The sequence below is a fragment of the Struthio camelus genome, chromosome 30 (genome assembly GCF_040807025.1).
Source record: "Struthio camelus isolate bStrCam1 chromosome 30, bStrCam1.hap1, whole genome shotgun sequence".
In the NCBI taxonomy this organism is placed as follows: domain Eukaryota; kingdom Metazoa; phylum Chordata; class Aves; order Struthioniformes; family Struthionidae; genus Struthio; species Struthio camelus.
In genome coordinates this window covers 2,710,067-2,736,258 of record NC_090971.1, presented here as the reverse complement: position 1 = coordinate 2,736,258, position 26,192 = coordinate 2,710,067, and the positions used below count along the sequence as shown (strand labels likewise).

Sequence of the window (26,192 nt, the reverse complement as noted above, 5' to 3'; positions counted from 1 at the left end):
ATGTCCCGGCACGGTGGCCCCCGGCTGCACTGTCCGTGTCCCAGCGTGGTGGCCCCCGGCTGCACTGTCCGCATCCCGGCGTGGTGGCCCCTGGGTGTGCTGGTCATGTCCCGGCGTGGTGGCACCTGGCTGCGCTGGTCATGTCCTGGTGTGGTGGCCCCCGGCTGCACTGTCCGCGTCCCGGTGTGGTGGCCCCTGGCTGCACTGGTCATGTCCCGGCGTGGTGGCCCCCGGCTGCACTGTCCGTGTCCTGGCATGGTGGCCCCCGGCTGCGCTGGTCATGTCCCGGCGCGGCGGCCCCCGGCCGTGCTGCCCTCCCGGCTCTGCCTGGGCACGGCGGCAGCCGGCCACACGCTCCTCCGAGGGGGGCGCACGCGCGTCCGCGGCCGCTCTGACCCCGCCCCCCGCCGCCCGCACAGCCCCGCCCCCCGGCCCCGTTGCCATGGTTCCGCGGGCGGGGGAGGGGGCGCGCGGGCAGCGCGGCTCCGCTTCCGCTTCCGGGGCGCGCAGCGGCCGTGAGTTGTGCGGGCCGCGGCCCCCCCCACCCCCCTCCCCCGGCCTGACCCGGCTCCGGCCGCCGGTCCGGAGGGGCGGAGCCACCCGCCGGGCCCGGGCCGCCTTGACGGGGCCTCGGCCCGGCGTGGGGACGGCCCGGCCGGGACCTCCAGGAGGGGGGGACGGGGACGGGGACGGGGACGAGTCCTACCCGGGCCTCTGGGGGAGGCGGCGACGGGCCCGGGCCCGGGCCCAGGGCGGGGGGGGGAATCGGCACCCCCAAGGGGGGTTGTTTGGCGGGGGCGGGGGGGACCGGCCCTACCGGAGCCTCGGGAAGGGGGGTGACCCCCTCTCAAGGTGTCTCTTTGAGGGGGGGGGGACAGCCCTACCGGGACCTCGGGGGGGGTGACCCCCTCTCAAGGTGTCTCTTTGAGGGGGGGGTGACCCCCTCTCAAGGTGTCTCTTTGAGGGGGGGACCGGCCCTACCGGGACCTCGGGGGGGGTGACCCCCTCTCAAGGTGTCTCTTTGAGGGGGGGACCGGCCCTACCGGGGCCTCGGGAAGGGGAGTGACCCCCTCTCAAGGTGTCTCTTTGAGGGGGGGGTGACCCCCTCTCAAGGTGTCTCTTTGGCTGGGGGACCGGCCCTACCGGGGCCTCGGGGGGGATGGGGCGGTGACGGGCCCTACCGGTGACCCCCCCCCCAAGGTGTCTCTTTGGGGGGGACCACCCCTACCAGGGACTCTGAGGGGGGGTGGGGTGCTGACAGGCCCTACCAGTGACCCCCCCCCCCAGTGTCTCTTTGGGGAGGAATTAGCCTTACCAGGGCCTTTGGTGAGGGCGAGACCGGCCCTACCAGGGTGTCCGGGATTGGGGGGGGGTGTGGGGGTGACCGGTCCCCCACAAGGTTGTCCTGGGGGCTGCGGCCGGCCTGAATTCCCGCTGCCCCGCAGAGCCGGCGTGCGACATGGCGAATCACCTCCGGTTTATCGGCCGCACCGTCATGGTGCAGAACGGCAACGTCGAGGCGGCCTACGGGGCGCTGAACAGGCGAGTGGGAGCGGGGTCGCGGGCGGCACCCCGGAGCGCGTGGGGCGAGGGTGGAAGCAGCCTGGCGTGCTGTGGGTCGCAGTATGCGGGACGGGCAGCTGCCACCTCCCGAGCGTATCTGGAAATTGCTGCTGTTTTTAGTGGAGTTTTCACTGGAAGAAGAGCTTTTTCCTGTGTGTTGCAGAAATAGTCGCTGTCAAGCTGTATTGCAGAAGAGCTAAGGCCTGCTTTGAAACTGCTTTGGATTCCGTGAAGCTCAGCTGAGGAAATAACTATCACACAAATTCAAATACGTGTATAACAGCTTGTCGTTTGACAGGGTACTCTTTCTGTCCCTGAAATCACCCTTGATAAAGGAGAGGGGAAGCTTTTAGCAAGCCAGATCCACGCGTGTGGTAGATGCGTCTAGTACGGCTGGACGCTGTGGTGCCCGCCGCGTGTTAATCCTCGTTCCCCCAGCGCAGTTGAGGGTGGCTGGCGATGCTGCTGGAAGGTCGCTGGGTGAGTTGTGAAGTCTGGTTATAACGTTAGGACGCGTTTTGTGGGGAAAGCAGTGATTCTCATCGAGGCTGGCTGTGTCTCGGCTCAGCAGCAATGTCGCGTTCATCTGCAGGGTCAGAGCTCTCTGTGGCTGGAGAGGAGCGGTAATTTTGTCTAGTCTTTGCTTCAAGATGAAGCATTGGTCCTTATGGCTCAATATTGTTTCCTTTCATTACCTGTGTTCTGTACAATTCTTTCCAGTGGAAGTGAGTTCACAAGCAGTACTCAAAGGGAAGATGCAGCATAGCCTGGTGTAGGATCTCTCTATTGTCATGCAAGTCAGGCTAAGTGCCTAAGCTATTAGGGGTTTCTCTTTGCTTGTGCTTTTTAAAATGATTGGCTGCAGGTCGGTAAGAGCTCAAGACGCTTTAGTGCTGCAACTGAGCCTCATCGCTCTTTCCTCCCTGTTGTGAGATAGGAAACCGTTACCCTGATTTATGGCTGGGTCAAAGGCTGGCAGTTGTGTCCTGAGCCATCGGGGTGTCTGAGCTGAGACTTGCAGTGATCTGGACCTGGGGCTTGCCCTTGCCCTTGTGCTGCTCTGCCCTTGGTAATTCAGTAGCGCTGGGACTCTCGCTGCAGGGGCCTGGCAGGGCAGGACAGGAGCCAGGTCCTCATTAGCCTGCGTATGCAGGTCCTCGCACAAATACACCGAGGCACGTCCAAATAACTGGTGTTCCCGGCATGTGTTTTGGTATCGTCTCGGGTGCTAATGAAAGCTCTTCGTTCAGACCTTTTGCGACTTGTGGCAAGGGGCAGCTCTTCTCTGAGGTCTGCGTTGGGTGTGGAGAGGTCCTGCACCGCAGTTAAACCGACCTTTGCTGGCATCTGCGCTGGAAAAAACAGCACGGCTCTGGCTCTCCGTCTGACTGGGACCAAGCAGACTCTGGTAGCAATCCTCTGACAGCTCTGCTTGTGCTAAGCAGCTTTTGAGAGCAGTAACTACACTGGGAGCACATTCCTTGTGTGCTGCTTGCTCTCCTGTGCATTCCCACAACCCAAAGTGGAAGAGTTTGGCTGATGCACAGAGCTGCGCTGCCCCCAGATTAGGTGGGGAGAGGCTTTGCGACGTTGCCTTTGTGGGCCCCTTGGGACAGCTTGTAACTCGGAGGCTGAATCGTGCCTGCTGGCACCGTTCCTGCATGGGTATTGTCACCGTGCAACCTGGGAGGCAGACACACCACGCAACCGGAGCCAGGGCCGTGGATTTATGCACAGTCATGTGCTGACACATGCCTGTCACTCCTGCAATGAGCTGCCTCTTGTGATAGGATGCATCCAGCAGATAATGAAAGCGCTACGTTTGGGCTGTGCGATGGATGCGTCTGGTTGCAGGGACGTGTGTGGCCTTTGAATCCCTCCATAATAGCTGTTCTGCCTACCTCAGCCAGAAAGCCAGCTCCTGCTGATAGAAGCAGCTTTGCAGAGCTGTGCCCGTACGCTAGATCATACGTTATTTCCTGTAGCCTGGATCCCCCAGGGCTCTGAATTGCTGCGCAGCTACAGCAAATTGATTAGAGCTGCTGGGATGAAGCCGGCTGCCTGTGGCTCAAGGGGATTTTGCTGCCAGCTGCCACTAGGGGTTTGCAGCACAATGTTGTTATGAGGTTGCTTGGGAAGCAAGGCTGTCACACGTTGGCTCCTTGCTCTCAGTCCTGACACCTCTTCCACAGTGATTTTCACCATATGTAGCATGGTAGTTTTCTCCTCGTTTCCTGCAGCCTGAAGACGCGAGCTGCTGGTTTATAAATCATGCCGTGATTACGCCGGGAATGTTTGCTGGCGGCAGACTGAATTCTCGGCACGTTCTTCAAATGCCTGCACGGCGGGGGAGCCGAGCACGCGTCTGCCGGCCCCTGTCCGCGGGACGAGGACCAACGCACGCCGTTACATAAGCGGCGCGCGAGGCTGAGAAACCGGCTGCCTGCAGATTGGCCCCGGCCTCCGAGAAGGAGGCAGCCGGCAGCGACGGAGCTGCGTCATTGGGAGCCGCGCGGCCGGAGGTGGGCTCGCGGCTCCGTTCAGGACCGTTTGTCTCACGCACGTTTCCCGGTGACATGGAGGCGGCTCGCAGAGCCATGTGAGCGCCGGGGTGCCGGCGAGGCTTCTGTTCACAGCTCTGCTCGAGGGGAAATGACTCAAAGTTGAAATGTTTTTAATCCAAAAAAAAAAAAAAAAGATTTGAAATAAAGTCACTGTGATGCCAGCCACATTTTTGACTCTTGTCAAATGAGGAACAAGGGGTGAAAATGGAGATGTTTGTTGGCATGTTCTCCTATTGATTTATTGTCCACTGGTACTTTGTTAGGTTTGACAGTAAGTCATTAGTACTTGTGGAGCGCGAGACTCTGTCAGGGTTGTCGCAGTCTTTGGGTTCCCACATCATTTTAAATTGGTACAAAAACTTGCCTGAATTACAATGTGGACGAAGTCAAGGCTCAGACGCCAGGTTTTCCTGAAATGGCTTAAGCCGTGCTTCTAAAGGTTCGTTGCTTGCGGTGGCTCGTTGCCATCCGTAACAGGTAGGCAGTTATGCTCCCTAGGGCTGGGTTCAAGGACCTCCGTGAACCTTGTATGAGCTCTGCTTGATTTAACCTCGGAAACGAGGATTGCTGTCCTTGTACCAAGCGATAAGAAAGATGCAAGTAGATGAACAGAGTACATGATATGGCGGGGGGCGTGAATGACAGTTTTTCTCATTAGCAGCAAAATCACCCGGTGTTGCGTGAGGAGCTTTGATCTTGAGTTGTAACAAAGAGCAGCAACAGATGATTCAGCAGGTGAAGGCTGCAGTGTAAAAGCAAAGATTAAGGGCGTATGTGGTTTAAAAATAGCCAAGTTTAAGCGCAGCTGTGGGCAGACCAGGTTAAAACGCTCATCCTTGTGGCTGTAAATGGGAACGTGTTGTAAGGATGTTGGAAAAAGCCCGGTGCAGCCTTCCAAGCTGTGCTTGGGAGTTTGCCCCTACCCAGCAGGGAGAAAGCATTTCCCGTTGGGAACGGTGGTGGCGGCGAAGTGGCCGGCCATGGGGCTTTGATGTCGAGAGAGGCAAAGCCACCGTGGGAGCTCTGCTGCCGCCCCGGCGCGGGGAAGAGGAGCGGTGAGGGGGGATGCTGGAGCCGCCTCGGGAGCAGGGTGGAAAAGAGCCCAGCGCTGGGGCTTATTTATAGCTCTGAGCTTAGCGGTGCTGACGTGACTATTTCCACTAATAACTTCGGGGAGGAATGCAGCTGCGTCCCACCTCGTGTGCTCGCTGACGGCTCCAAGAGAGCCTGCACGGGGCTGACTCGCCGTCTGTGGACGCCCGGGCCGTGGTTTAGGAAAGGTCTCCGCTTCGCTCTGCTGGGGCGAAACATGCTGAAGGTGACGGTAAGCGCAGGCAGCAGCGTTGGTGTGGCACCACATGCCTGCCAGGCTGTCATCTCCAGCCGAGAGACTTGGTAACCATGGAGAAAACTGCCTTTACCTGCAGCACATTAATTTTTCACAACTACCAAGCAGCTTAATGAAGTTTTAAAGGCGTTTTATTTTCCTCCTGATAATTCTCAGCCTGCTAAGCGAAATGCTTTAGGACCTCTGATGTTTTTGCATTAATGGCCTCTGAGCAAAACAAGTCGGGATGACTGGCGCAGCATGGAGACGACCGATCCTTGCGTGCACTGAGCTGGGTCAGGTGTTGGCGGGTTACCCCTCTCCTGTTCTCAACCAGCCCTGTCTGCCTCTCTTCACTGGAAAATCATTGCAAATGCCTCACCATCAGAGACTACCTGCGCTGTAATTCCTACTGGCAGTAATTGATGCAGGAGAGTTAAAAATATGCAAGTGAGGCCCAGTTCTTTACCCAAATCCCCAGTGTTTTGACCTGCCTGTCATTCCTGCTGTCAGCTAATTTAAAGAAATAGGTGATGCAGGGAGCAGCAGGCTAAACGGAGCCTGCAGTAAGGGCTCTCTTGCGTAATACGGGCTCGTGGGTGGGTTTATTTTGGTGTTTGATGCAGTCGGCGCATTGTGCAGAAGCCGCGACGTTTGACTCCGCTCTTCCTCCCCGCAGAATCCTCTCGCATGACGGGATCATCGACGACGTCAAGCAGAAGCGGTACTACGAGAAGCCGTGCCGCCGAAGGCAGCGGCTGGCCTACGAGGCGTGCCGGCGCGTTTACAACACCGAGATGGCCCGGAAGATTGCCTTTCTGTCGCGGAAGAACCGGCAGGACCCGTGGCTCGGCCACTAGCTCCGGCCGCGCCGCGGGAAATCGGGAGCTGGCAGCCCTCTGTCGCGGCCCCTGCCACGGCACCGCGCGCGAGGGCCGGGCAAACCGAGCTCCTCTCCACGCGGAGGACGGACCTGTGTCACTGCTGTCACCTTTCTATCTGTTAATAAATACATCTTGGCAGCGTCGCCTGCTGTGCTTGGGTGACGCTCGGGTGAGCAAATCGTGTGCGATTCTGCTGCTCGAACTAGCCGCTCCTCTGCGTCTTGTTTAAATAGCACCTGGCCTAGCTAAGGCCATCCTGGCCTCTTGCAGACCAATGGGGAGAAGGACAATTTCTGATTTGGTTTGTATAAATAGCAAAGTGCTGGCAGTGTATTTTTAAAATAATCATTTTCCCCTCAGTTTGCAGTTTTGACAGGCAGCAAGGAGCCTGTGTTACGCAATAAGGTGCTGCTTGTTTTATTTTACTTGTTTTTGAGGTCCCTTTAGCCTCTCAAATCTGGCTGGTGGATTAATACAAATGACAGTCTGTGCTTCCTGAGGAGGGAAGCCACTTGTTCTGGTTTGGTATGAAAATCCTAAATACCATCTCTTTTTTTTTTTTTTTTTTTTGTAAGGCTGCTCTGGTCAGCTCAAAGTCCACATTACACAATCTTACCAGCCTCCTCCCTCTGCTCTTGGAAGGGTTTTATTTTTCCAGACCAACTGCATCCCATGCCCCAATAGTTTGCACCCTGGCACTGTGTAACAGGATCACTTTCTTTGCATGTTGAGAGATCCATGGGCCTTTTGTCTGTGCCTGCGTGTCAACAGGGCAGGGGGCATCATTGCTGCAAAACCCTAGCGTTTGCTCCTGGGAGCATGAGGTAGCAGCTGCAGCTCTTGGGGGGGTGGGTATTTGCTTGCCGGTGTCCCAGTGCTGGGGGGGCAGCGGGTGGCAGGAAGCTGTACAAGTGCTGCAGGTATGCTTGGGGGTCTTTTGCAGAGCCAGCTGTATGAGCGTGCAGGCTGAGGGGAAGGGGAGGGCAGCCCTTGTGTTGCACACTGCCCGTTGCACACCAGCTCTTGAGTGCTGCAGATTGCCCCTTGCATGCCAGCCCCTGCGTGCTGCCTGGCCTTTGCACACTGCATGCCAGCCTCGCATGCCCCCCTTGCAGGCTGCCCCTTGCATGTTGCATGTTCCCCTGCATGGGGCACGCTGCCCTTGCACACTGCCCCTTGCATGCTGCATGCCACCCTCACACATAGCCCCTTGCACACTGCATGCCACCCTTGCATGCTGCATGCTGCTCCTGCATACTGCCCCTTGCACAGTGCATGCTGCATGTCATCCTTGCATGCTGCACACTGCCCTCGCACATCACCCCTTGCATGGTGCATGCCACCCTTGCACGCCGCCCCTTGCACGGTGCATGCTACCCTTGCACGCTATCCCTTGCATGCTGCACATCATCCTTGCATGCTGCACACTGCCCTCACACACCACCCCTTGCACAGTGCATGCCACCCTCACACTCCACCCCTTGCATGGTGCATGCCGCCCTTGCACGCTATCCCTTGCACGGTGCATGCCACCCTCGCACACCACCCCTTGCACGATGCATGCCGCCCTTGCACACCACCCCTTGCACGGTGCATGCCACCCTCGCACACCACCCCTTGCACGATGCATGCCGCCCTTGCACGCTATCCCTTGCATGCTGCATGCCGCCCTCGCACACCACCCCTTGCACGGTGCATGCCGCCCTCGCACACCACCCCTTGCAGGATGCATGCCACCCTCGCACACCACCCCTTGCACGATGCATGCCGCCCTTGCACACCACCCCTTGCACGGTGCATGCCACCCTCGCACACCACCCCTTGCACGATGCATGCTGCCCTTGCACGCTATCCCTTGCACGGTGCATGCCGCCCTCGCACACCACCCCTTGCACGATGCATGCCACCCTCGCACACCACCCCTTGCACGGTGCATGCCACCCTTGCACACCACCCCTTGCACGGTGCATGCCGCCTTCGCACACCACCCCTTGCAGGATGCATGCCACCCTCGCACACCACCCCTTGCACGATGCATGCCACCCTCGCACACCACCCCTTGCACGGTGCATGCCACCCTCGCACACCACCCCTTGCACAATGCATGCCGCCCTTGCACACCACCCCTTGCAGGATGCATGCCGCCCTTGCACACCACCCCTTGCACGGTGCATGCCGCCCTCGCACACCACCCCTTGCACGGTGCATGCCGCCCTTGCACACCACCCCTTGCACGATGCATGCCACCCTCGCACACCACCCCTTGCACGATGCATGCCACCCTCGCACACCACCCCTTGCACAATGCATGCCGCCCTCGCACACCACCCCTTGCACGGTGCATGCTGCTCCTTGCACGCCGCCCCTTGCAAGCTCCCTGCCGCGCAGCGCGCGTGCCCCGAGGCGCGCGCCAGGGGGAGCTCCGCGTCACCCGCCCACGTAACGCGGGGAAGGGGGGGGGGGGAGCCCACGTGACCTCGGCGGCGGGCGGTGCTGCGTCACGTGCCGAAGGAGAGCCCCCCCCCACCCTCCTCTTTCCCGACACCCCTTGCGCGGGCGCGCGCGCAGGCGCCTTGCGGCCGTTTCCGCTTCCGCCCCGACGTGCCGTCGCCGTCCGGGCCCACCGCCGCTGCCCGGGCCGGGCCCTGCCCTGCCGCCGCCGCCGCCGCGGGAGTGCCGGGGCCGCGCCCCGCCGCGGGGAAGAGCCGGGCGGTGAGGAGCCGCCCGCGCCGGGGCCGGGGGGGGTCGCACTTGGGGGAGGGGCGGCCTACCGGAGGCCGCCGTCGCGTCGCGGGGAACTCCCGAGGCCGGGGTTGGGGGGGGGGGGCGGCCGGCTCCGCCCCCGCGGGCTGCTCCGCTGCTTTAGCGGCCGGGCCGGGCCGCGGGGCAGGACGGGCCCGCGGAGGCCGCTGCCTGCGGCCGCCGATTCCGCGAGCTGCTCCGGCCGGGGCTTCCCGAGGGCTTTTGTGCGGCGGGAGCGCCCAGCGTTCCTGGGTGTGCGCCGTCCAATAGCTCCTCAGCACCCCGAAGTTCACTGTGCCTGGCGTTGTTGCTTGGTTTTAGGCGTGCAAGTTTTGCAAGATAAAGTTAATCCCCTTTTTTCTTTTCCCGAAGGATTCGGTTGTTTTGCCAACAGCGCTGTGGGACCATCGCTTTCAGGTTATTTCTGGGAAATAATATAATGAAGGAGGCGAGTGGATGTATATTTAAATTAAGGTGTGTTATACGCTTCAGCACCAGTTTCCTTACTGAAATTTATTAAGCCTTGCCCCTCACCTGAGTCTGTCATGCCCGCAAGCTAACATTGTGTACACAGTGTTAGGAGCACTAATGCTGCTGGAAGAGGTACCTTTAGATGCCAAGCAGTGTATTTACTCTCCTTATATTCACCCAGTGAAATTCCATTAAACGTGTTGCAGTTCTTTGTTGTACCTTATTGAATTACATAAGTTAAAGATTAATGCGGAGTTTAAACCAAAAATGAATTGTGTAAGTTTTGGATTTATCAAAAAAAAACTTTTTTATTTGTATGTTTATGTATATATGCAGCTGTGACCAACATCAGTATTGCAGATGCAGTGTAGCACTCAATTAATTTAAATTATCTTGAATCTTGGACACCTTTATTCTGACGTGCTATATGCTACAAGTCAGGAGTTACAGCTGAAATGTAGTAGTAATGTACTTTTGAGCTGTGTTTGATGCTGCTTTTTAACATACCTCTGTGAAACTCTCTGTAGGGGGGAGGAAAAAAAAGGATGTGAAGATTTTCAACCTTTTGCTTTGCAGACTGTTACGAAGTCTCTGGTGAAAATGTAACTGCCCCTAGTAGCTATTTTGAACCTGTAGCTTTTCTTCTCTTGAGTACTTCCCGCAGACCCTAAATTAAAAAGCACTTTACTAGAACTAAGGCCCAAGATCTTTTTTTTGTGGCCCTCTCTTTGTGAGTGATAGCCTTATTTGAGGTGGTATTTACTTTCTGTTTAAATAGATCCATATTAACCTCCAGGCTATGCAGGCGTTTTCTTCTAGGGAAGAAATGTCTAGGTCAAACATACTTCCTTAAGAAGATTTTCTCCTGTTTCCAGATAAAGAAGACTTGGTTTCCAAATCAGATTAGAGCCTGGGTGCATAATTAAACTTTATTGCATTTACAGACTCTAAATGACATTAAAAGTATGAACCACTAATGACTGACGGTGAGAGTTTTTTGTCTTGAAAGCCTGCAATCTGTTGTTCAGTTCAAAATGATCAGGCTGGGAAATACGTTGTTACTGGCTTGCTGGAGACTGATGCTAGTTTAAGTAGCAAATGCAGGGGTAGTCAGGCACGTGCTGAACTTTAAGCATTAGTAAATCTGTTGACTAAATGAGATTTTCAAACTTAGCCTTGAGCATAGCCACAAATTTCCGGGACTTGGACCGCATGCCACAGAATAAAGTGTTTGTACAGGCTCATGTAGTAAGGCAGAATGAGAAGGCTGGGAGATGGTCTTTTACTGCAGATTGTGACTTTAATCTCTCCCTGGAGTAAGAAAAGGGCTGCAGCACTTCATATTGTGAAGCACAGCGTGTTCAAAGTAGTCTGGGAACCTCAGATTAAAGGGACGCGGCGCTCTAACATATGTGTATATGCACGTATTGGATTTTTCAGTATCTGCTTGGGATGTTATTTAGCCCACATAGTTTTAAAACAGTGGATACAATAAGCTTGCCTTGAGCAATGTAGTCCGTAATGAGCTGGTGGTTTTCATGGAAGGTGAGTGAGTCTTTATCCATTAGTAATTAGCTGCATAAATAAGTAAAGCCATTGCTGTGCCTGACACTGGTTGGCTTTCCTGCTTTTGTAAGACAAGCCAAGGACTGAAGGGACACCTCAAAACCAAACTTTCCCATCCTGTTTGTGGGGATCCATGTGTGGAAGTGGAGCCTGCGCTGCAAGGACAGATATGCTACTTGGTTTATTTCTTCCCCTTTAGGGAAGATGGGCTTTGTGTTGGTAGGATTTAGGAGATGCAGGGACTAGTCCTGCTTTTCATGCAGAGTTCCAGAGTAATCTGTGAGCATGATGTTTCCCTTAGGAAGGTCTTATGCTTTGTCTTGTCTGGTCAGAGTGTAGGCTCCTTGCTGCTCAGACCCTTCCTCTCCATGCTTCTGCAGGACTCTTAGCTAATTTTAGCTTGCATTTTAAAAACAAGCAAGCAAAAGTAATCTCTGAGAGCTTTTATTGGTTGTAAGTTTTCTCTTTGAAGAGAAAAATACAGGGCATTGATACAATGATAATCTGTCTTTTTTTTTTTTTTTAAACTAATTGTGTCGGGTTTTTTTTCCCTTGTCTGTCTGCTTTTCAGGTACAAGCACGATAATTAGAATCAGCCACTAGCAAAGATGTCGCTGTCCAAAAGAGAATTGGATGAGCTGAAGCCATGGATCGAGAAGACAGTGAAGCGAGTCCTGGGGTTCTCGGAGCCCACTGTGGTTACGGCAGCGCTGAACTGCGTTGGGAAAGGAATGGACAAAAAGAAAGCAGCTGGTATGGCCAGAGTGCTCTGACCCCAAATCTGCAATTGTTTGTAGAAGCACTTGGACCCCTTGATAGAGCAAGCAGTGCGTAGAATAGGTGCACAATAAGCAGCTCCTGGGCAGATGTTTAAAATTTGCCCATTAGTTAACTTGTTTATGTGGCATATGACATGTAATCTCTGTCCTGCAATGTGTTAGAGTTAAAGAGCATCAGTCTTGTACATGAAGCAAGCAATACAGATGCTTTTCTGAATACATCTAGCAGATAAATGAACTGCAAATTTCTATCTGAAGTAGGAGTATGTTGGAGTTGTCCATTAGTAGACATTGTGTTGCGCTTGAAATAGCTTTAAATCAGATTTAAACTCCATTCCTGTATTCCCATGAGAATGACCTAATGCTGGCTGTGCTGAACTGCGTGGCAGGTCATTGTTTCATTAGTAGTTGAGCCTGTCAGTGTCAAGGAGGTGAAGGTGAAATCTGACTTGTGTTGAGCTAGTTTTATATGTAAAAACCTTGGAGCTCTAGCGTGCATGCGTGCGCGCAACGAGAGGGGTGATATCTGACTCGCCCTAGACGTGACAAAGGTGAGTACATACAAATCCACCTAAACAGGCGAGACAGGTTCAAAAGCCTTGGAATTTGTTGCAATAACATTAAGTAAAAATGAATTTTAGGCCTCTTTTTCTAAAGGAATGTTATATTATGCTTTTTTGATCATCAGGTGCCTCTTTTTTTCTAGTGGAGGCTTGGACTCCCATATAGTGAATTTAAATCTCCAGACAGTAGGATTCCTTTTTGCTCATCATTTTCCTGACTCTTGAGAAATGTGAATTTGCAGATCCCAGAGGCCTGCCGAGCACTGGTCACATGCCCCACTACATTAGTTTGAAGCCACCTTTAGATTGAAGCCACCTTTAACTTTTATGGCTTTGCAGTGTTTTCTGTTCTCCCGTTCAGTCCAAACAATGAAATTTGCCATTTATGCAAACTCCTCTTCCTCTCCAGACCATCTCAAGCCTTTTCTCGATGATTCCACTCTGAGATTTGTGGACAAGCTCTTTGAAGCGGTGGAGGAAGGCCGAAGCTCCAGGCACTCAAAATCCAACAGTGACCGGAATCGAAAGCGAGAGCTGAAGGTGAGCCAAGGACTAATTATTGATTGGTTTTGTTCTGTTGTTTGGTGGCTGTGGAGGCAGCACTGGTACTCTGCCATGTTTTCCTCTTCCAAAGAGGTACATCTTGTAATGCTTAAAGTTCAAGAGAAAAGGCCCTTCTCCATGATGAAGTGTGTGAGCCTTTACCTTTCAGTTCTCTTTACCTTCTGATGAGGTAGTGAAATGCTTTCCTTGGTGGTGTCCAAGTTTGGAAGCCTGGGCTTTTGGTTTCTTTAACAATCTCTGTTAGGCTTGTGTAACAGAGTAACTTAAATAACAGAGCTCAGTCTCTCAGTTTCCTTTCTTACTCCTTTATCCACCGCTACGTTTTGTGGTGTTGAGTCTTCACTGCCTTACAAGCTGCGAGTCTGAGCTAGGGTGTCCCAGCCCGCAGTAACTTCCTACTGCTCTTCCTTGCACAAACGTGCCATGTTTCGATCTACCAGCTGACTTGCCCCGTCAGTGAGCGAATGGGTCTTTCTGCGGTGGGTTATCTGGTGGGTTTTCATTCTCTCTCCATTTGCTGAAGCTCATCTGGAATCTGCAGAGGGCAATTTTTGGCAGCCTCTTTCTCCCACCATAGCACAAGGTTAATTACAGCAAGAATGTAATAGTTCTCTGATGTTTCTCCCATCTAACACTTGTCTGGGATGGTAGAAGTCTCATGCCTCCAAACCTGTTTTCACCTCCTTTGTTCTCTTGAAGACTTTACTCGCCACCTTCTGGAATTGCATTTTTTTCATCACTCGCATACCGAGTTTAAAAGTGGCTACTCTACATGCTGTTCCCTGCTTACAAAGTAAGTTCCCTTTTGCTTTTTCTGAGGTTCTTGTTTTATGGCAATCTGTGTTTCTCTATACCACTTTGTTTAGTCAACATTTAACCTCAGTTACCTAGAATAATCCCTTTCAGAATTTGGATCTGTGCCTTTTCAGGTGTAATGGGAGACAGCTGCCTTCCCTCCTTATTTTCTATTTGAAACTATTTTTTTCTACTATCTGGCTGAGATTTTATCACATGCCAGAGAAGGGTCTCCTCCAGGCTCCAGTTACATTCATTGGTTACGTAACAGTGCATTAAAACAGTTTCTGTCCTGCAGAGTTGGTACAGCCTGAGGAGCAGCAATGCAACCTTCTCTTGTTTTACATTGATACTTTCCCTTAGCCTGATCTGGAGTGATCTGGGTAAGGGGATCCTAGCTCCATATGAATGACGGTAGTTTAAAGGCCTTCAGTCTTCTGCAGCTTTCTTGGTCGTGGCAGAGGTGCCGATAAGCGTCCTTCAAGTATTTCTGTGCTGTGGACCCGTTTTAATTTGGGTATTAGACTGGTACACCCGCTGACTTCGAGTACTATGCTGAACTGCCGTGGCACTGTTAGAAAATGAGGTTTTGGGCAATGCTATTTTATCCTAGTAGCATTCCTCACTGCTCTTGCTTTTGACATCTTGAGGAGAGGGCAGAGAGACAGGAACGTCCTGAGTCATGTAGCTGCTTGACGCTTCATGATAGTAGAGCAGAATTGCAGACGGCAACTTTGTGTAGTGACTGTTATGGTCCTGTCCCACTGCTAATGCACGCAGGTCCTGCATTTCTTCAAACGTTGGATTCAGAATCGCCAGTGAGAATTATTTTGCCCACTTTCAAACTGTCTTGTCCTCTGATCTTCCTTGTGACATCGACCAGTGTACTGTAGGACATAACAGCGGAGGGAGGGAAGGGAGCAGCATCCCGCTGAAGAGCGGCAGGGGATCTAACACTGGCAGGCTGAAGCAGAAATTGGTCTGGGTGTGGGGTAGGCGACTCTTCTCCAGTGAAAAGTCCTCTTGGGTGTCTTGCATGACCACAGATGGTTGGTGTTCTCGGCTTCCAAGCTAATCCGAAAGCAGGCCTTGGAAGTAGCAGAGCAGCCCCATCCGTGTCTCTTGGATACCGGCCTGGGGAGAGGAGTGCATCTGCCAAACCATCCACCTCTCTCTCTGGATTTACCTTTCCTGGGGGTCCTTCATCAAGATCTACATCTGTCCTGACTGTGCTTTAATATGGGACAATCTAGTGGAACTGTCAGATCATGGTCATAGTAGAATGCTATTTATTTTCCTCCACTGCAGGTTTTAGAGCTGAATTTATACTTGCACGTTTAGGTCTGTAGCAATGAGCAGTGGATTAATTCAAAATACTACTTACTGGTCACATGAGCTTCTTCAGCGCCCTGTCTGGCCTTCTTTCTGTCTCCCTGGTTAACTTTCATGGGGTAGGTCATTGCTTGGGAAGTTTCAGGAACTAAAACATAATGGTCTACACACTTTATACTATGGGCAAGTCCTTTCTCTTGAACTTGTAGGTTTTCCAAGAAGTACCTGTGTCTGGATGAGGATGTGTCCTTGTAGAATATGAACCATTATAGTGAAGAAGGGATTTCAACTAACGCTTACAACCGGTGTGTATATTTTCTTTTCAAATAACACCTCACACAATACAGTAACACAGTCATATGGACAAATCCAGTTTACCGTACATAAAACTGTCACGTAGAATTCTGTGTAAAGTGCACTTGCCCTTTTGTTTTGTAATCTTTACGCTTAACGCTAGTCCATCGTTGCTCTCCCTGCTCTCTGAGCTGCACTTCTGGTAGCCTCTGACCTAGGAGCAGCTCAGTTTGAGCTCAGCATCTTTGGCTCAGAGCTGGGTCTGCCGGACTGGAGTGCAAACAAATTGCTGCAGGTGCACCATGCCCACATCTGGGGCTGCGTTCTCCTTTTGATGAGAACGTGGTAGGGCAGCGCAGCTTCCTTCATCAAAGCTGCTGAAGTTGGCTGAAGACTTGGAAGCTGTTTTGGCTCAGTCAGGTCAGTTTGTTTGCAAGCTTTCTCTGCCTGTCTGAGTAGATGTGTGAGACCTTAGATCTCAGTGCCACAGAAACAGAACTGCCTTTGAGCACCTGAAAGAATGATGGTAGCTTTTACACAGGCGGCATCTTGCGATGTCTCCAGTCCCTCGACTTATTGGATGATCATCACTGATGCTTCCCTAGTCGGGAACCAGGGCACAGACTTTGCTTGTCTAGGCTTATCAGTAGGCCAGCTTGCAGGGCTGGAAAGCCTGGGAATACTTTCAACCACAGGACAGCGTTGATGTTACGTTGGCTGGATCTGACTTGCATGGTGGCTTCTTATTTTAAAGCAGTGGCTGTGAGGAGGGTTATTTGCTTTTAAACACAGCTTTCCCCTTTTCTCCTTTTACATTAGGATGTGTTTGGTGACGACTCTGAGGTCTCCAAGGAATCTTCTGGTGTCAAGAAGCGGCGCATACCACGGTTCGAGGAGGTCGAGGATGAGCCTGAGGTTATTCCAGGTCCGCCTTCAGAGAGCCCTGGAATGCTCACCAAGCTACAGGTTAGCCTTACTAGGCTGTGTTATATCAGCTCTGCCACTCAGAGCACAGCTGCTTGTGTCTGAGATCTTGAATCCTGACATGGTTTAATGTTTACTTTTTCTTATCCTAATTCATGTCACAAGCTGAGCAAGCAAATGGCAAGCTGCTTTTGCCTGTCCATTGTTCGCTGCAATTGTTGCCTGTGTTGTGTTTTTTTCCCCCCACAAAGCTCATCATAGTGAAGCTATGAAGTCATAATGTGGGGAAAGCGTGGATGTTCTTTTGCAAATGACATGTGCAAATAAAGTTTTTGTCTAAGCTGGACTAAATGGGAGAGGGAAGGGGTCTTGCTAGACAGTGCCTGTGCTGTTGTTAGCTTGCTTCTCTTGAGCTGTAGCTCATCAGTTAAAGCTTTGAGGCAATTCTGTTTTCATTAAACTGGCTTGCATACATTTGTAACTAAATGAGAGGAGGTGGGGTCTCTGCTGCTGAGGGTCTCCTCTATCTTTGCTAGAGTGAAGAAGAAATAACTGTCCGATTTTCTTTCCACAGATCAAACAGATGATGGAGGCAGCCACCCGTCAGATTGAGGAGAGGAAAAAGCAGCTGAGTTTCATCAGTCCTCCAACACCGCAGGTACCTACTGGAAGTAATAGGCAAATCCCGCGGTCTGTGTTTCAGCTAGATACATTGACCTAGACGTGCTGGAACAGGCATGTGACGATGCTTGTTTCTCTGTCAACAGCCAAAAATTTCTTCTTCATCCCAATCCGAACGTCTCCCCATCGGCAATACTATCCAGCCCTCCCAGGCAGCAACGTTCATGAACGATGCCATTGAGAAGGCCAGGAAAGCTGCTGAGCTGCAAGCCCGAATTCAGGCTCAGCTGGCCTTGAAACCAGGGCTTATAGGCAACGCCAACATGGTGGGGCTGGCCAATCTGCATGCCATGGGGATTGCACCTCCGTGAGTACCTGCAGTTTGCTGCATTACCCTGTAATTCGGATGATATAATGCCAGAATGCTGATAGAGGGTTTCTCCAATACAGTGTTGATTCCTCAGTAGTGGCCTTAAAGGCTGCTGAAGGAGTGAATATATTAAAGGGGTGAAATGGAGGTTGCTTCTTCCTTGGGTAAGACTCTCGCAGCTTCTGTATGCAAGATTGGCGTTCCTTCTGGCTGTAGAGATGAGACTTAATGTTACAAAGAGGCCTTTGGCATAGCTGACGGTTTGTGTACTAGAAGCCTGGCCACAACATTTGAAACTTGTGTCTGTGCCCTGATGTGCCACCCCCAAGGGACTGTGCAGGCTGGCGCTTTGGAATGATTGAACTATATAAACTGTTGTGCTTCCTTGATATAAGACTGTGGCTGATGTGTAACTGCCCTGAAGTGGCTTGATATCTCCTTTCTCTTGATTAGAAAGGCATTACCTGGACAGATGAGAGCTTTCACAAATCATAGGTTAGTCCAGTGGTTACCACGGAAATGCATCTCATATTTCCTTTGAGTTAATGCTGTGATTGCATTTTAACACAATGTATCTGTCTTGCCACCAGGAAGGTGGAACTGAAGGATCAGACAAAGCCTACGCCACTGATCTTGGATGAACAAGGCCGAACTGTTGATGCGACTGGTAAAGAGATTGAATTGACTCACCGCATGCCAACCCTAAAAGCAAACATCCGAGCTGTGAAGAGAGAGCAGTTCAAACAACAGCTTAAAGAAAAGCCCTCTGAAGATATGGAGTCGAACACTTACTTTGACCCTCGGGTCTCCATAACCCCAGCCCAGCGTCAGAAACGCACCTTTAAGTTCCATGAAAAAGGCAAATTTGAGAAAATTGCACAGAGGTTGCGAACGAAGGTATTTGAGGTCTTGCCATGCTAACTGACAGCACAGAAATGAGGGTTCATTTCAGGATGGGAGTTGACTCTCCTCTCCTGGGATGTGAAGGGAGCTGTGTTCACTTGGAGTAAGAAGTTTTTCAGTAAAGTCACCTGAAACTTTTCTGTCAACATTGTCCTTGTTGAAAAGGCAGGCATCCAAATAAGAACATGTTTGTGGAAAGTGTTTTCTTACAGCTAACTTAACTTGATGGAAGACAAAATCTATTTATTGTAATTTTTTTATTTATTTTTTTTACAAACAATTGAAAATTTCCAAAAGGAATAGACCAATTTCCTGGCCAACTCTTCTTTCCACAGAAATGATCACTCTAGTGGTAGAGATTTAAATGAGTCTTAGTAAAATGCCCAAATACTTGGGGAAAAGGGGAGAGAAGAACTTTATTAGGAAAAAAAAAATCCATGGATGTAGTGCCTAGGGAGACATTATTTTAGGATTGTTCAGTGATCCTAGAAGGCTCAGTAGTAGACCAGATTTTGGCAAGTGTGTGAGCTTCTGCAAAAGCACTCCATCATCACGTGCTGTGTGGTTTCTTTCGTGGTCTGCCTCAGCTTGAAAAAAAAAAAAAAAAAAAACACACCCAGCAGGTGCATTTTGTATGTTTTTTGATTTTTTTTTTTTTTTTGGAGGTTGTGCTATTTTGGAATGACCTTTATATGTCACTTTCCCCTCCTTGTTCTCAGGCTCAGCTAGAAAAACTGCAGGCAGAGATCTCTCAGGCTGCCAGAAAGACCGGGATACACACTTCTACCAAGTTGGCCCTTATTACCCCCAAAAAGGAGCTGAAAGAGGGGGAGATCCCAGAGATAGAGTGGTGGGACTCATACATCATCCCTAACGGCCTTGACTTGTAAGTATCTTACTTGCAAGGTTTTGATCATTTTGGGAACTCTGGGAATTTCTTGGGAGTGATGTGGTGGTCTGCTGAAGGAAGCTGCAGATGCTCAGCACTTCTGCAAATCAAACCCTATGTATCTGCTTGAGCTGTTGGATTCAGTTGGGTGCTATGTTTGCTCCCAAGTCCGTTTTGTGGTGCCAAGCAGTTGCCATTCTGTGTTGTGACGACAGTGTTTCTCCCGTCAGTGCGAACGGACTGTCATGGAGTTAGAGTAATGTTGGCCAAAAGGTGGTGGTGCTCTTTCCAAGCATGAGTGACTCGTAACGTACGAGTCTCATTCATGGCTGACTTGTGGGAAGTCTGCCTCTGAATTGTGAAATGTAGGTGGATGTTTCATGATTTCAGAGCACTGGGGAAGACACCTACACGTTAATATTATGTCACCTTATGTCTCCTCCAGCATATCAAGCTCTGACTAATGCTTTGGGTCAGGATCTTGTGCATGTCAAATACTTAGCCTTCAGACTTGGCCCAGGGGAAGTGTTATTCTTTCATGGCTTGTATTGAAGGGCATGCAGGAATCCAGCCTGGGAGGTTTGCAATGATGCCCAACTCTCTCCTTTCTAGAACAAGTGGAACGTCTTCTAAGAGAGAAGAATACTTCGGGATCACAAACCTTGTGGAGCACCCAGCACAACTAAACCCCCCAGGTACTGTTCCATAGCAGTCCAGCATCAGGCTTTTATCAGCTTTGGTTGACTGTGGTGTTTAAGCTAGACACAGAATGCTGGTAATCGGAGGAGTGAACCAGCGTGGGAGCCTTCACTTGTAATATTGCTGACTGCTGTCTCTTAAACACTGTGAGAAGAGAAATCATGTTAAGATAAATCTTCAAGCTTTGCTAAGTTGGCTGAAATCTGGAAGGAGAGTCTCTGCCTGCGTATCGGAGACTTCATATAAAACCTACAGCAGTTAACTATAGTCTGCTTATCTATCGGTCGCCTTCCACGTGCTAGGCTGGGGTAGTAGTGCAGACATGAGATATCTGTTCATCTCCAGCAGGTTGATTTTGACATTCTTGCTTCAGAAAGAAATATAAAACAACGACAAACCATTTTACTTTTTGGTATAAGTCTATAAATAGCAAACCTCTGTTTTCCTGTATTTGATGTAAACAATCTGCAGTGTTGCAGAGATCAGATTGTCAATAAAGTGTGCATATAATGGAGTATGGGTAAGACTCTGTTCCCCAGTAATTGCTACAAGACAGTATTTTTGTCTTGCTGCTTCAAAAGCAGATTTATATTTATCTTACCGATGTTTCTCTTCCCAGTGGACAGTGACACGCCAGTGACCCTGGGAGTTTATTTAACTAAAAAAGAGCAGAAGAAGTTACGGCGACAGACTCGAAGAGAAGCTCAGAAGGAGTTACAAGAGAAAGTCAGGCTGGGCCTGATGCCACCGCCAGAGCCCAAAGGTAAATGACTGCTACGGCAGACCGGCTGCGTGCAGAGTGCCAGGCCGACACAGGTTGTTAGCCGTCAAGCCAGCAACGTGGGCCGAGTGGGGATGTTGGGAGTTGCAGCGAGCAGCGCAACCCCTAAGGGAGCCGTGTATTGGGTATACCAATATGTTTGTATTGGTATGTTCTGATACTTCCCTATACAGTTTAGTTATAAGCCTGCAAATGCCCTTCATGTTTCTGTGAAATATGATGTTCTTTACCATACCTTATAGCAAGCTGGTATCTGGTAGGAGCCTCTAACAGTTCCTTTCCTATTTTCCTTGCAGTAAGAATTTCCAACTTGATGCGAGTACTGGGGACAGAAGCTGTTCAGGACCCTACAAAAGTCGAAGCTCATGTTAGAGCACAGATGGCCAAGAGACAGAAGTAGGTGGCCTGCTACGTCATTTTTATTCTTTGCCTTTAGATGGATTTGGTGTTAGTGCTGCATTTATGTTTCTAGAGAATGAAATTCCTGAACTGATGTAGCAAAGCAGAAGCGATATTGTTTTCTCATGTGTTGCCTTTGTAGCATATTTCAGAAGGGAGTAATGACCTCATCAGTTCTTGCCCCCTCTTATGCAGCCGCTGGAGTGGCCTCGTGACCTGTGTTAAATGAGTTACTTGTTGTGACGATGATTGCTTGGCAAATTGCCATGGCAGTGGTTACTTAGGAATATTTTGAGGGACGAGCCCAAGCATGAAACGAGCTGAGGAGACTGGATTTCCTCTCTGAGAACACTTAATGCAAACTAATGGAAGGTCTGTTCACAAATAGTATGCAACGCTGCTCTTTGTGCCTTGCAGTTGGCACAGTCTCCCTCTGTTTTCCCATTAGTCTGTTGAGACGCTGTTGGGTGACTGGATTAAAAAAGATCTAAAGGTTTTAATTCAGGCAGGTGAAGGCAGAATCTGGGGAGGAGATGAAGCTGCTTTGGGGTCTGTGGGACATGTTCTGTGTGTGACACTAGAAGGATCAATTTGGATGCCGTGAATAGACATGCGGTAGGCCGCATCTCTGCTTATTGCGGTGTCTCTTCCCATCCAGAGCTCATGAAGAAGCAAATGCTGCAAGAAAACTAACAGCAGAACAACGAAAAGCGAAGAAAGTTAAAAAGCTCAAAGAAGATATTTCACAGGGGGTGCACATAGCTGTGTATAGGTGAGCGCTGAGCTCTGTACTCTGACAGATTTTTTTTTCTTTCATATGCCTATTTCTATTAGACCTGACAAATGACAAATTCTGTTCTGTCTTTAGGGTCAGAAACTTGAGCAATCCAGCAAAAAAATTCAAAATTGAGGCAAACGCTGGCCAGCTGTACTTAACAGGCGTGGTGGTTTTACACAAAGATGTCAACGTGGTCGTGGTAGAAGGAGGTGAGGACTTTGGAGACAGGCTTTTGGACACGACATAATGGTCAAAAGCTTGCCTCTAGCAAAGATGCCTGCATGTGCAAATCACTGGCTGAGGTTTATGGAAGGATGAGGAGAGCAGGAGGCAGTTTAAAACTCCCTTAATTATAGTTTTAATGGAGTTAGCACTGCCTACAGAGCATTCTAATCCAGTTAGAAAACCCAGAGCACTAAATGTTGGAGGAAAGCATCAGTTAAGTGTACTTGATTTGAAACCATGATACTCTCAGGGTTTGCTTAGAGCAAGCAGGGTCGCAACTCTGAGTCTGCTGCAGTGTTCACCATTTGCATGGCTCTAAGTATTTTTGTAAGGTGTTGCAAGAATCTGTTTTGCAGCAGGAGGTACTGAGATGATCTAGAGCTAAGTGTCATCCCAAAGGCCACAGGAAAGCTTGGGCATGCCAGGAATTGCTTGTGCTGGAGTTGGCCTGGCCTGTGTTTTACCTGTCTTGCCTGGTCAGCTGAGTATGCTTTGAAAGGCTTAGTTGTGTTTGCAGGTGCCATTTGGCTTCTGCTGCTTCTTAAAACCTTCTAAAAACTCCGAGTTGAAGAACTGTGTGAATGTGAATTTGCAATTCTCTCCAGGCCCAAAAGCACAGAAGAAATTCAAGCGTCTTATGCTCCATCGAATAAAATGGGATGAACAAACATCAAACACAAAGGGAGAGGGTAAGCATAAAACTACTCAGGGAGAGGGGTGGCAATAGATTGAGATAAAAGTTTTTCTAGAGTGTTGGAAAGTAGACCTAATTATAATTTAAATGCAGCACTCTGTCATGCACCAAGAGCCACGCTAGTGCTGGTCCTCCGCTTTAAATGGCAAAAAGTCACAGAGTGTGAGTGAAGGGGGAGATTTGTCAACCTTCAGGTGTTTTGGGTGTAATAAAAGAAAGGGAGGTCCTAGGTGGTTGCCTGAGGTAGGGGATCCAAGCCCAGAGCACCAGGTAACCACCAAAAACGTGAGCTGGGGTTTGCACAGAGATGGCAGCTGTAACTGCTGTCCATCAGGAGAGGTGCTGTGAGGGGTAGGTGACTTAGCAGTGAGGGTTGCTGTTGTTTCACCTGCCTGGGGGACTACAACTTCCTTATTTTTTTTTCTTTTTTTTTTTTTTTAGATGATGATGAGTCTGATGAAGAATCTGTTAAGAAAACAAACAAATGCTCTCTGGTTTGGGAGGTGAGTGGCGACTTTAGTTAAATATGAGTCCCAGGAGCTTAGACTGGATGGAAGCTAAACCTGTAACAGAACAGCTGAAGCAGAAACCACTTAATTGTTCTGAAGCTTTGGACCAGATGAAATCCTACTGGCTTGATTCTTTCTGCGCACATTTATTTAACTATAGCAGAATTATGAGCACCTCCCCCTGCACAATGTAACCCATGCTTTGTGGGGAAGTCTGGCTAATCATTTGTTAAACTATTAATAAGTTTATTCCTGGGTTTGCTGTGTATTTCCAGCTATTTTATCCCGGAGATGCATCCAAAAAAGTGTCCCTTTTCTCTGTTTCAGGGCACAGCAAAGGATCGCAGCTTTGGCGAAATGAAATTTAAGCAGTGCCCCACTGAAAACATGGCACGGGAGCACTTTAAAAAGCACGGAGCAGAGCACTACTGGGACCTGGCTCTGAGCGAGTCCGTGCTGGAATCCACAGACTGAGGGTGCTGCCACCCCCAGCATTCCTGTTCATTTGAGAACAATACCTCGCAGGAACTTGGACGAGCCCCTTCCTCCCCTCCGGTCTCCACAGTACAAGGCATATGATTAAAGAAATATTTTTTAAAACAAACCACAGTTACACTTGTTTTCTGGATGAATTCAGCTCTTGGAGCAAAACTGCTGGATGGTAGCATCCAGCCATCAGCCGTGCTTGTAGGTGTCTCTTGCTTTCTCTGGAAAGGATTCAGTTTTGGGGTAGTGGGAGAGAAACTGTTTTCAAGAATATCTGTAGTCCTTCAGGAAAAACAAGCAGTCTCAGACTGAGGTACTAGTGCCTCGCCACTGTGTCAGGTGCTTGGTAGGTGAGGTGTGACACTGGCCAGGGTAATCGGTGCATGTAAAGGTCATTTCCTCACTGGGGAAGTTGTTTAGGTGAGCCCCAATGGTCTAAAGGTTGCAGGTAAGGAACATTGGAATTTGTAAAGCAGAGTAGGAGACGGGGACTTAGCCCACATCCTATATTTACATAATAAACTTTTTTTTAAAAGGAAGCGCAAGCTGTGTTTCTTTACATCGCTTTTTCTGGCAGTGTGTGGTTCCTGCAGGTGGTGGGCTGTGCTGGACTCTTGCCTCTGTTTCACACTCAAGCTTGAATTGAGTTTGGAAAGATCTGACTGCTGTCACACTTCTGAAATGGGAGCCTGAGGGCTGGCAGTCAGAATTGTTGCTGTCAAGCAATGAAGTTTGGGGAGAGCTTTTTGTGTGCCCTTTTTTAAATGATAGGGGTTATTGCCCCAGCTGAGCTTCCTCCTTGGAAGCTAAATTGCTTTGGAGAAACTCAAAGCTCCCATTTGCACGGAGCGTATTGCTCCAGCCACTGTGGCTATACCCTGCTTTTCTTTGCTGTGGGCTGAGGCTTGTTCACAAATCTGCAAAACAGTGCCAAAGCTGTTTCACTGACTCCTGTCTTCACCTGTAAAGGAGAACAAAGGGGGGGGGGGGCAGGGGAAAGCTGGGAGAGACTTTTGAGTTTTTAGGTGTGAGGCCCTGGAGGAGGGTTAGCTGGGGGGGGTGGGCAAGCAGAGGCTGGAGGGGGAAAGCCTGGATGTGCTAAGAAAGGCTGAGGTCAAGTTTTGCATGAGTACAATGCATGATACAGCAGAGGGCTGTGCTGCCATTCAGAAGGAGCTTGACAGGCTGGGGAGCTGGAGCTGGAGAGGAACCTCCTGAAGTTCAACAAAGGCAAGTGCAGGGTCCTGCACCTTGGGAGGACTAACCCCAGGCAGCAGTACAGGCTGGGGGTTGACCTGCTGGAAAGGAGCTCTGCAGAGAAGGACCTGGGGGTCCTGGTGGACAACAAGTTAAGCATGAGGCAGCAGTGTGCCCTGGTGGCCAAGAAGGCCAATGGTATCCTGGGGTGCATGAGGCAGAGTGTTGCCAGCAGGTCGAGGGAGGTGATCCTGCCCCTCTCCTCAGCCCTGGGGAGGCCTCCCCCTGGAGTACTGTGTCCAGTTCTGGGCTCCCCAGTGCAAGAGAGACATGGTGCTACTGGAGAGAGTCCAGCGGATGATTAAGGGGCTGGAGCTCCTCTCATATGAGGAAAGGCTGAGAGAGCTGGGCCTGCTCAGCCTGGAGAAGAGAAGACTCAGGGGGTTATTATTAATGTGTGCAAGTATCTGAAGGGAAGGTGTCAAGAGGATAGGGCCAGACTCTTCTCCGTGGTGCCAAGTGATAGGACAAGAGGCAACCGGCACAAACTGAACTGCAGGAAGGTCCACCTGAACATGAGGGAAAGCTGCTCGCTGTCAGGGTGACGGAGCACTGGCACAGGTTGCCCAGAGAGGTGGTGGAGTCTCCTTCCCTGGAGATAACTCAGAAGCCGTCTGGATGTGATCCTGCGCCACGTGCTCTAGAGGACCCTGCCTGAGCAGCGGGGTTGGACTAGATGGTCTCCAGAGGTCACTTCCAACCTCAACCATTCTGTGGTTTTGGGCATAATGGAGCGATTTGCTCCGCGGGGCCCCTCCGCAGGGCCCCACCACGGCCGGCCAGCGCCATGCTGGCGCGCAAGGCAGGCTGGGAGCGCGGCCAGCACCACCGTCGCCGCCGCCGCGCAAGGGCTGCCGGGACCCCCGCGGCGCCCTCCGCCCTGGCTCACGGCCCGCCCGGCTCCACGCATGCGGGCTGGGCCGCACGGAGGTGGGAGGGGGGAAGGGCGCATGCGCAGAGTGCACTGTGGCGGGGGCGCCGCGCTTGCGTACTAGCCGGCAGGCGGCTTGGCGCATGCCCCGGAGGGGGGGGCGCGCGTGCGCGGCGCGGCGCGGGAGGAGGGGGAGGCGCCGGCGGCGCGTGCGCAGTGCCACCCCTGGGGCTGTTGTGAGGGAGCCTCGTACAAAATGGCGGCGGGGGGGCGGGCTCTGCGCGCCGGGAGGGCCGGCGGGTAACCGGCCGTTGGCGCAGCCCGGGCAGGCGGGACGCGGCC

At 51.2% G+C, this 26,192-nt stretch overlaps 2 protein-coding genes across 6 annotated transcripts; both read left to right on the top strand.

Moving 5' to 3' along the window:
* Positions 1-428: 428 nt before the first annotated feature.
* On the top strand, positions 429-6,481 carry MRPS21 (mitochondrial ribosomal protein S21). The gene is made up of 3 exons (XM_068922202.1): positions 429-515; positions 1,446-1,542; positions 6,134-6,481. Exons 1-3 carry the CDS (start codon positions 443-445, stop codon positions 6,312-6,314), a joined length of 351 nt encoding a protein of 116 aa, XP_068778303.1. The 5' UTR covers positions 429-442; the 3' UTR covers positions 6,315-6,481.
* Positions 6,482-8,915: 2,434 nt separating this feature from the next.
* PRPF3 (pre-mRNA processing factor 3) lies at positions 8,916-23,840 on the top strand. Of its 5 annotated transcripts, XM_068922192.1 has the most exons (18): positions 8,968-9,050; positions 9,453-9,554; positions 11,689-11,870; positions 12,869-12,999; positions 16,264-16,410; positions 16,943-17,026; positions 17,136-17,356; positions 17,813-17,854; positions 17,950-18,256; positions 18,982-19,148; positions 19,764-19,846; positions 20,470-20,613; positions 20,928-21,027; positions 21,689-21,802; positions 21,899-22,017; positions 22,639-22,722; positions 23,169-23,230; positions 23,564-23,840. In XM_068922192.1, exons 3-18 carry the CDS (start codon positions 11,726-11,728, stop codon positions 23,708-23,710), a joined length of 2,097 nt encoding a protein of 698 aa, XP_068778293.1. In that variant the 5' UTR covers positions 8,968-9,050; positions 9,453-9,554; positions 11,689-11,725; the 3' UTR covers positions 23,711-23,840. The 5 variants fall into 5 exon arrangements, with proteins under 5 accessions (XP_068778295.1, XP_068778293.1, XP_068778294.1 ...); XM_068922194.1 differs by lacking the exon at positions 17,813-17,854 and having other exon boundaries at positions 8,916-9,050; XM_068922193.1 differs by lacking the exon at positions 9,453-9,554 and having other exon boundaries at positions 9,031-9,050.
* The last annotated feature ends 2,352 nt before the right edge of the window (positions 23,841-26,192 follow it).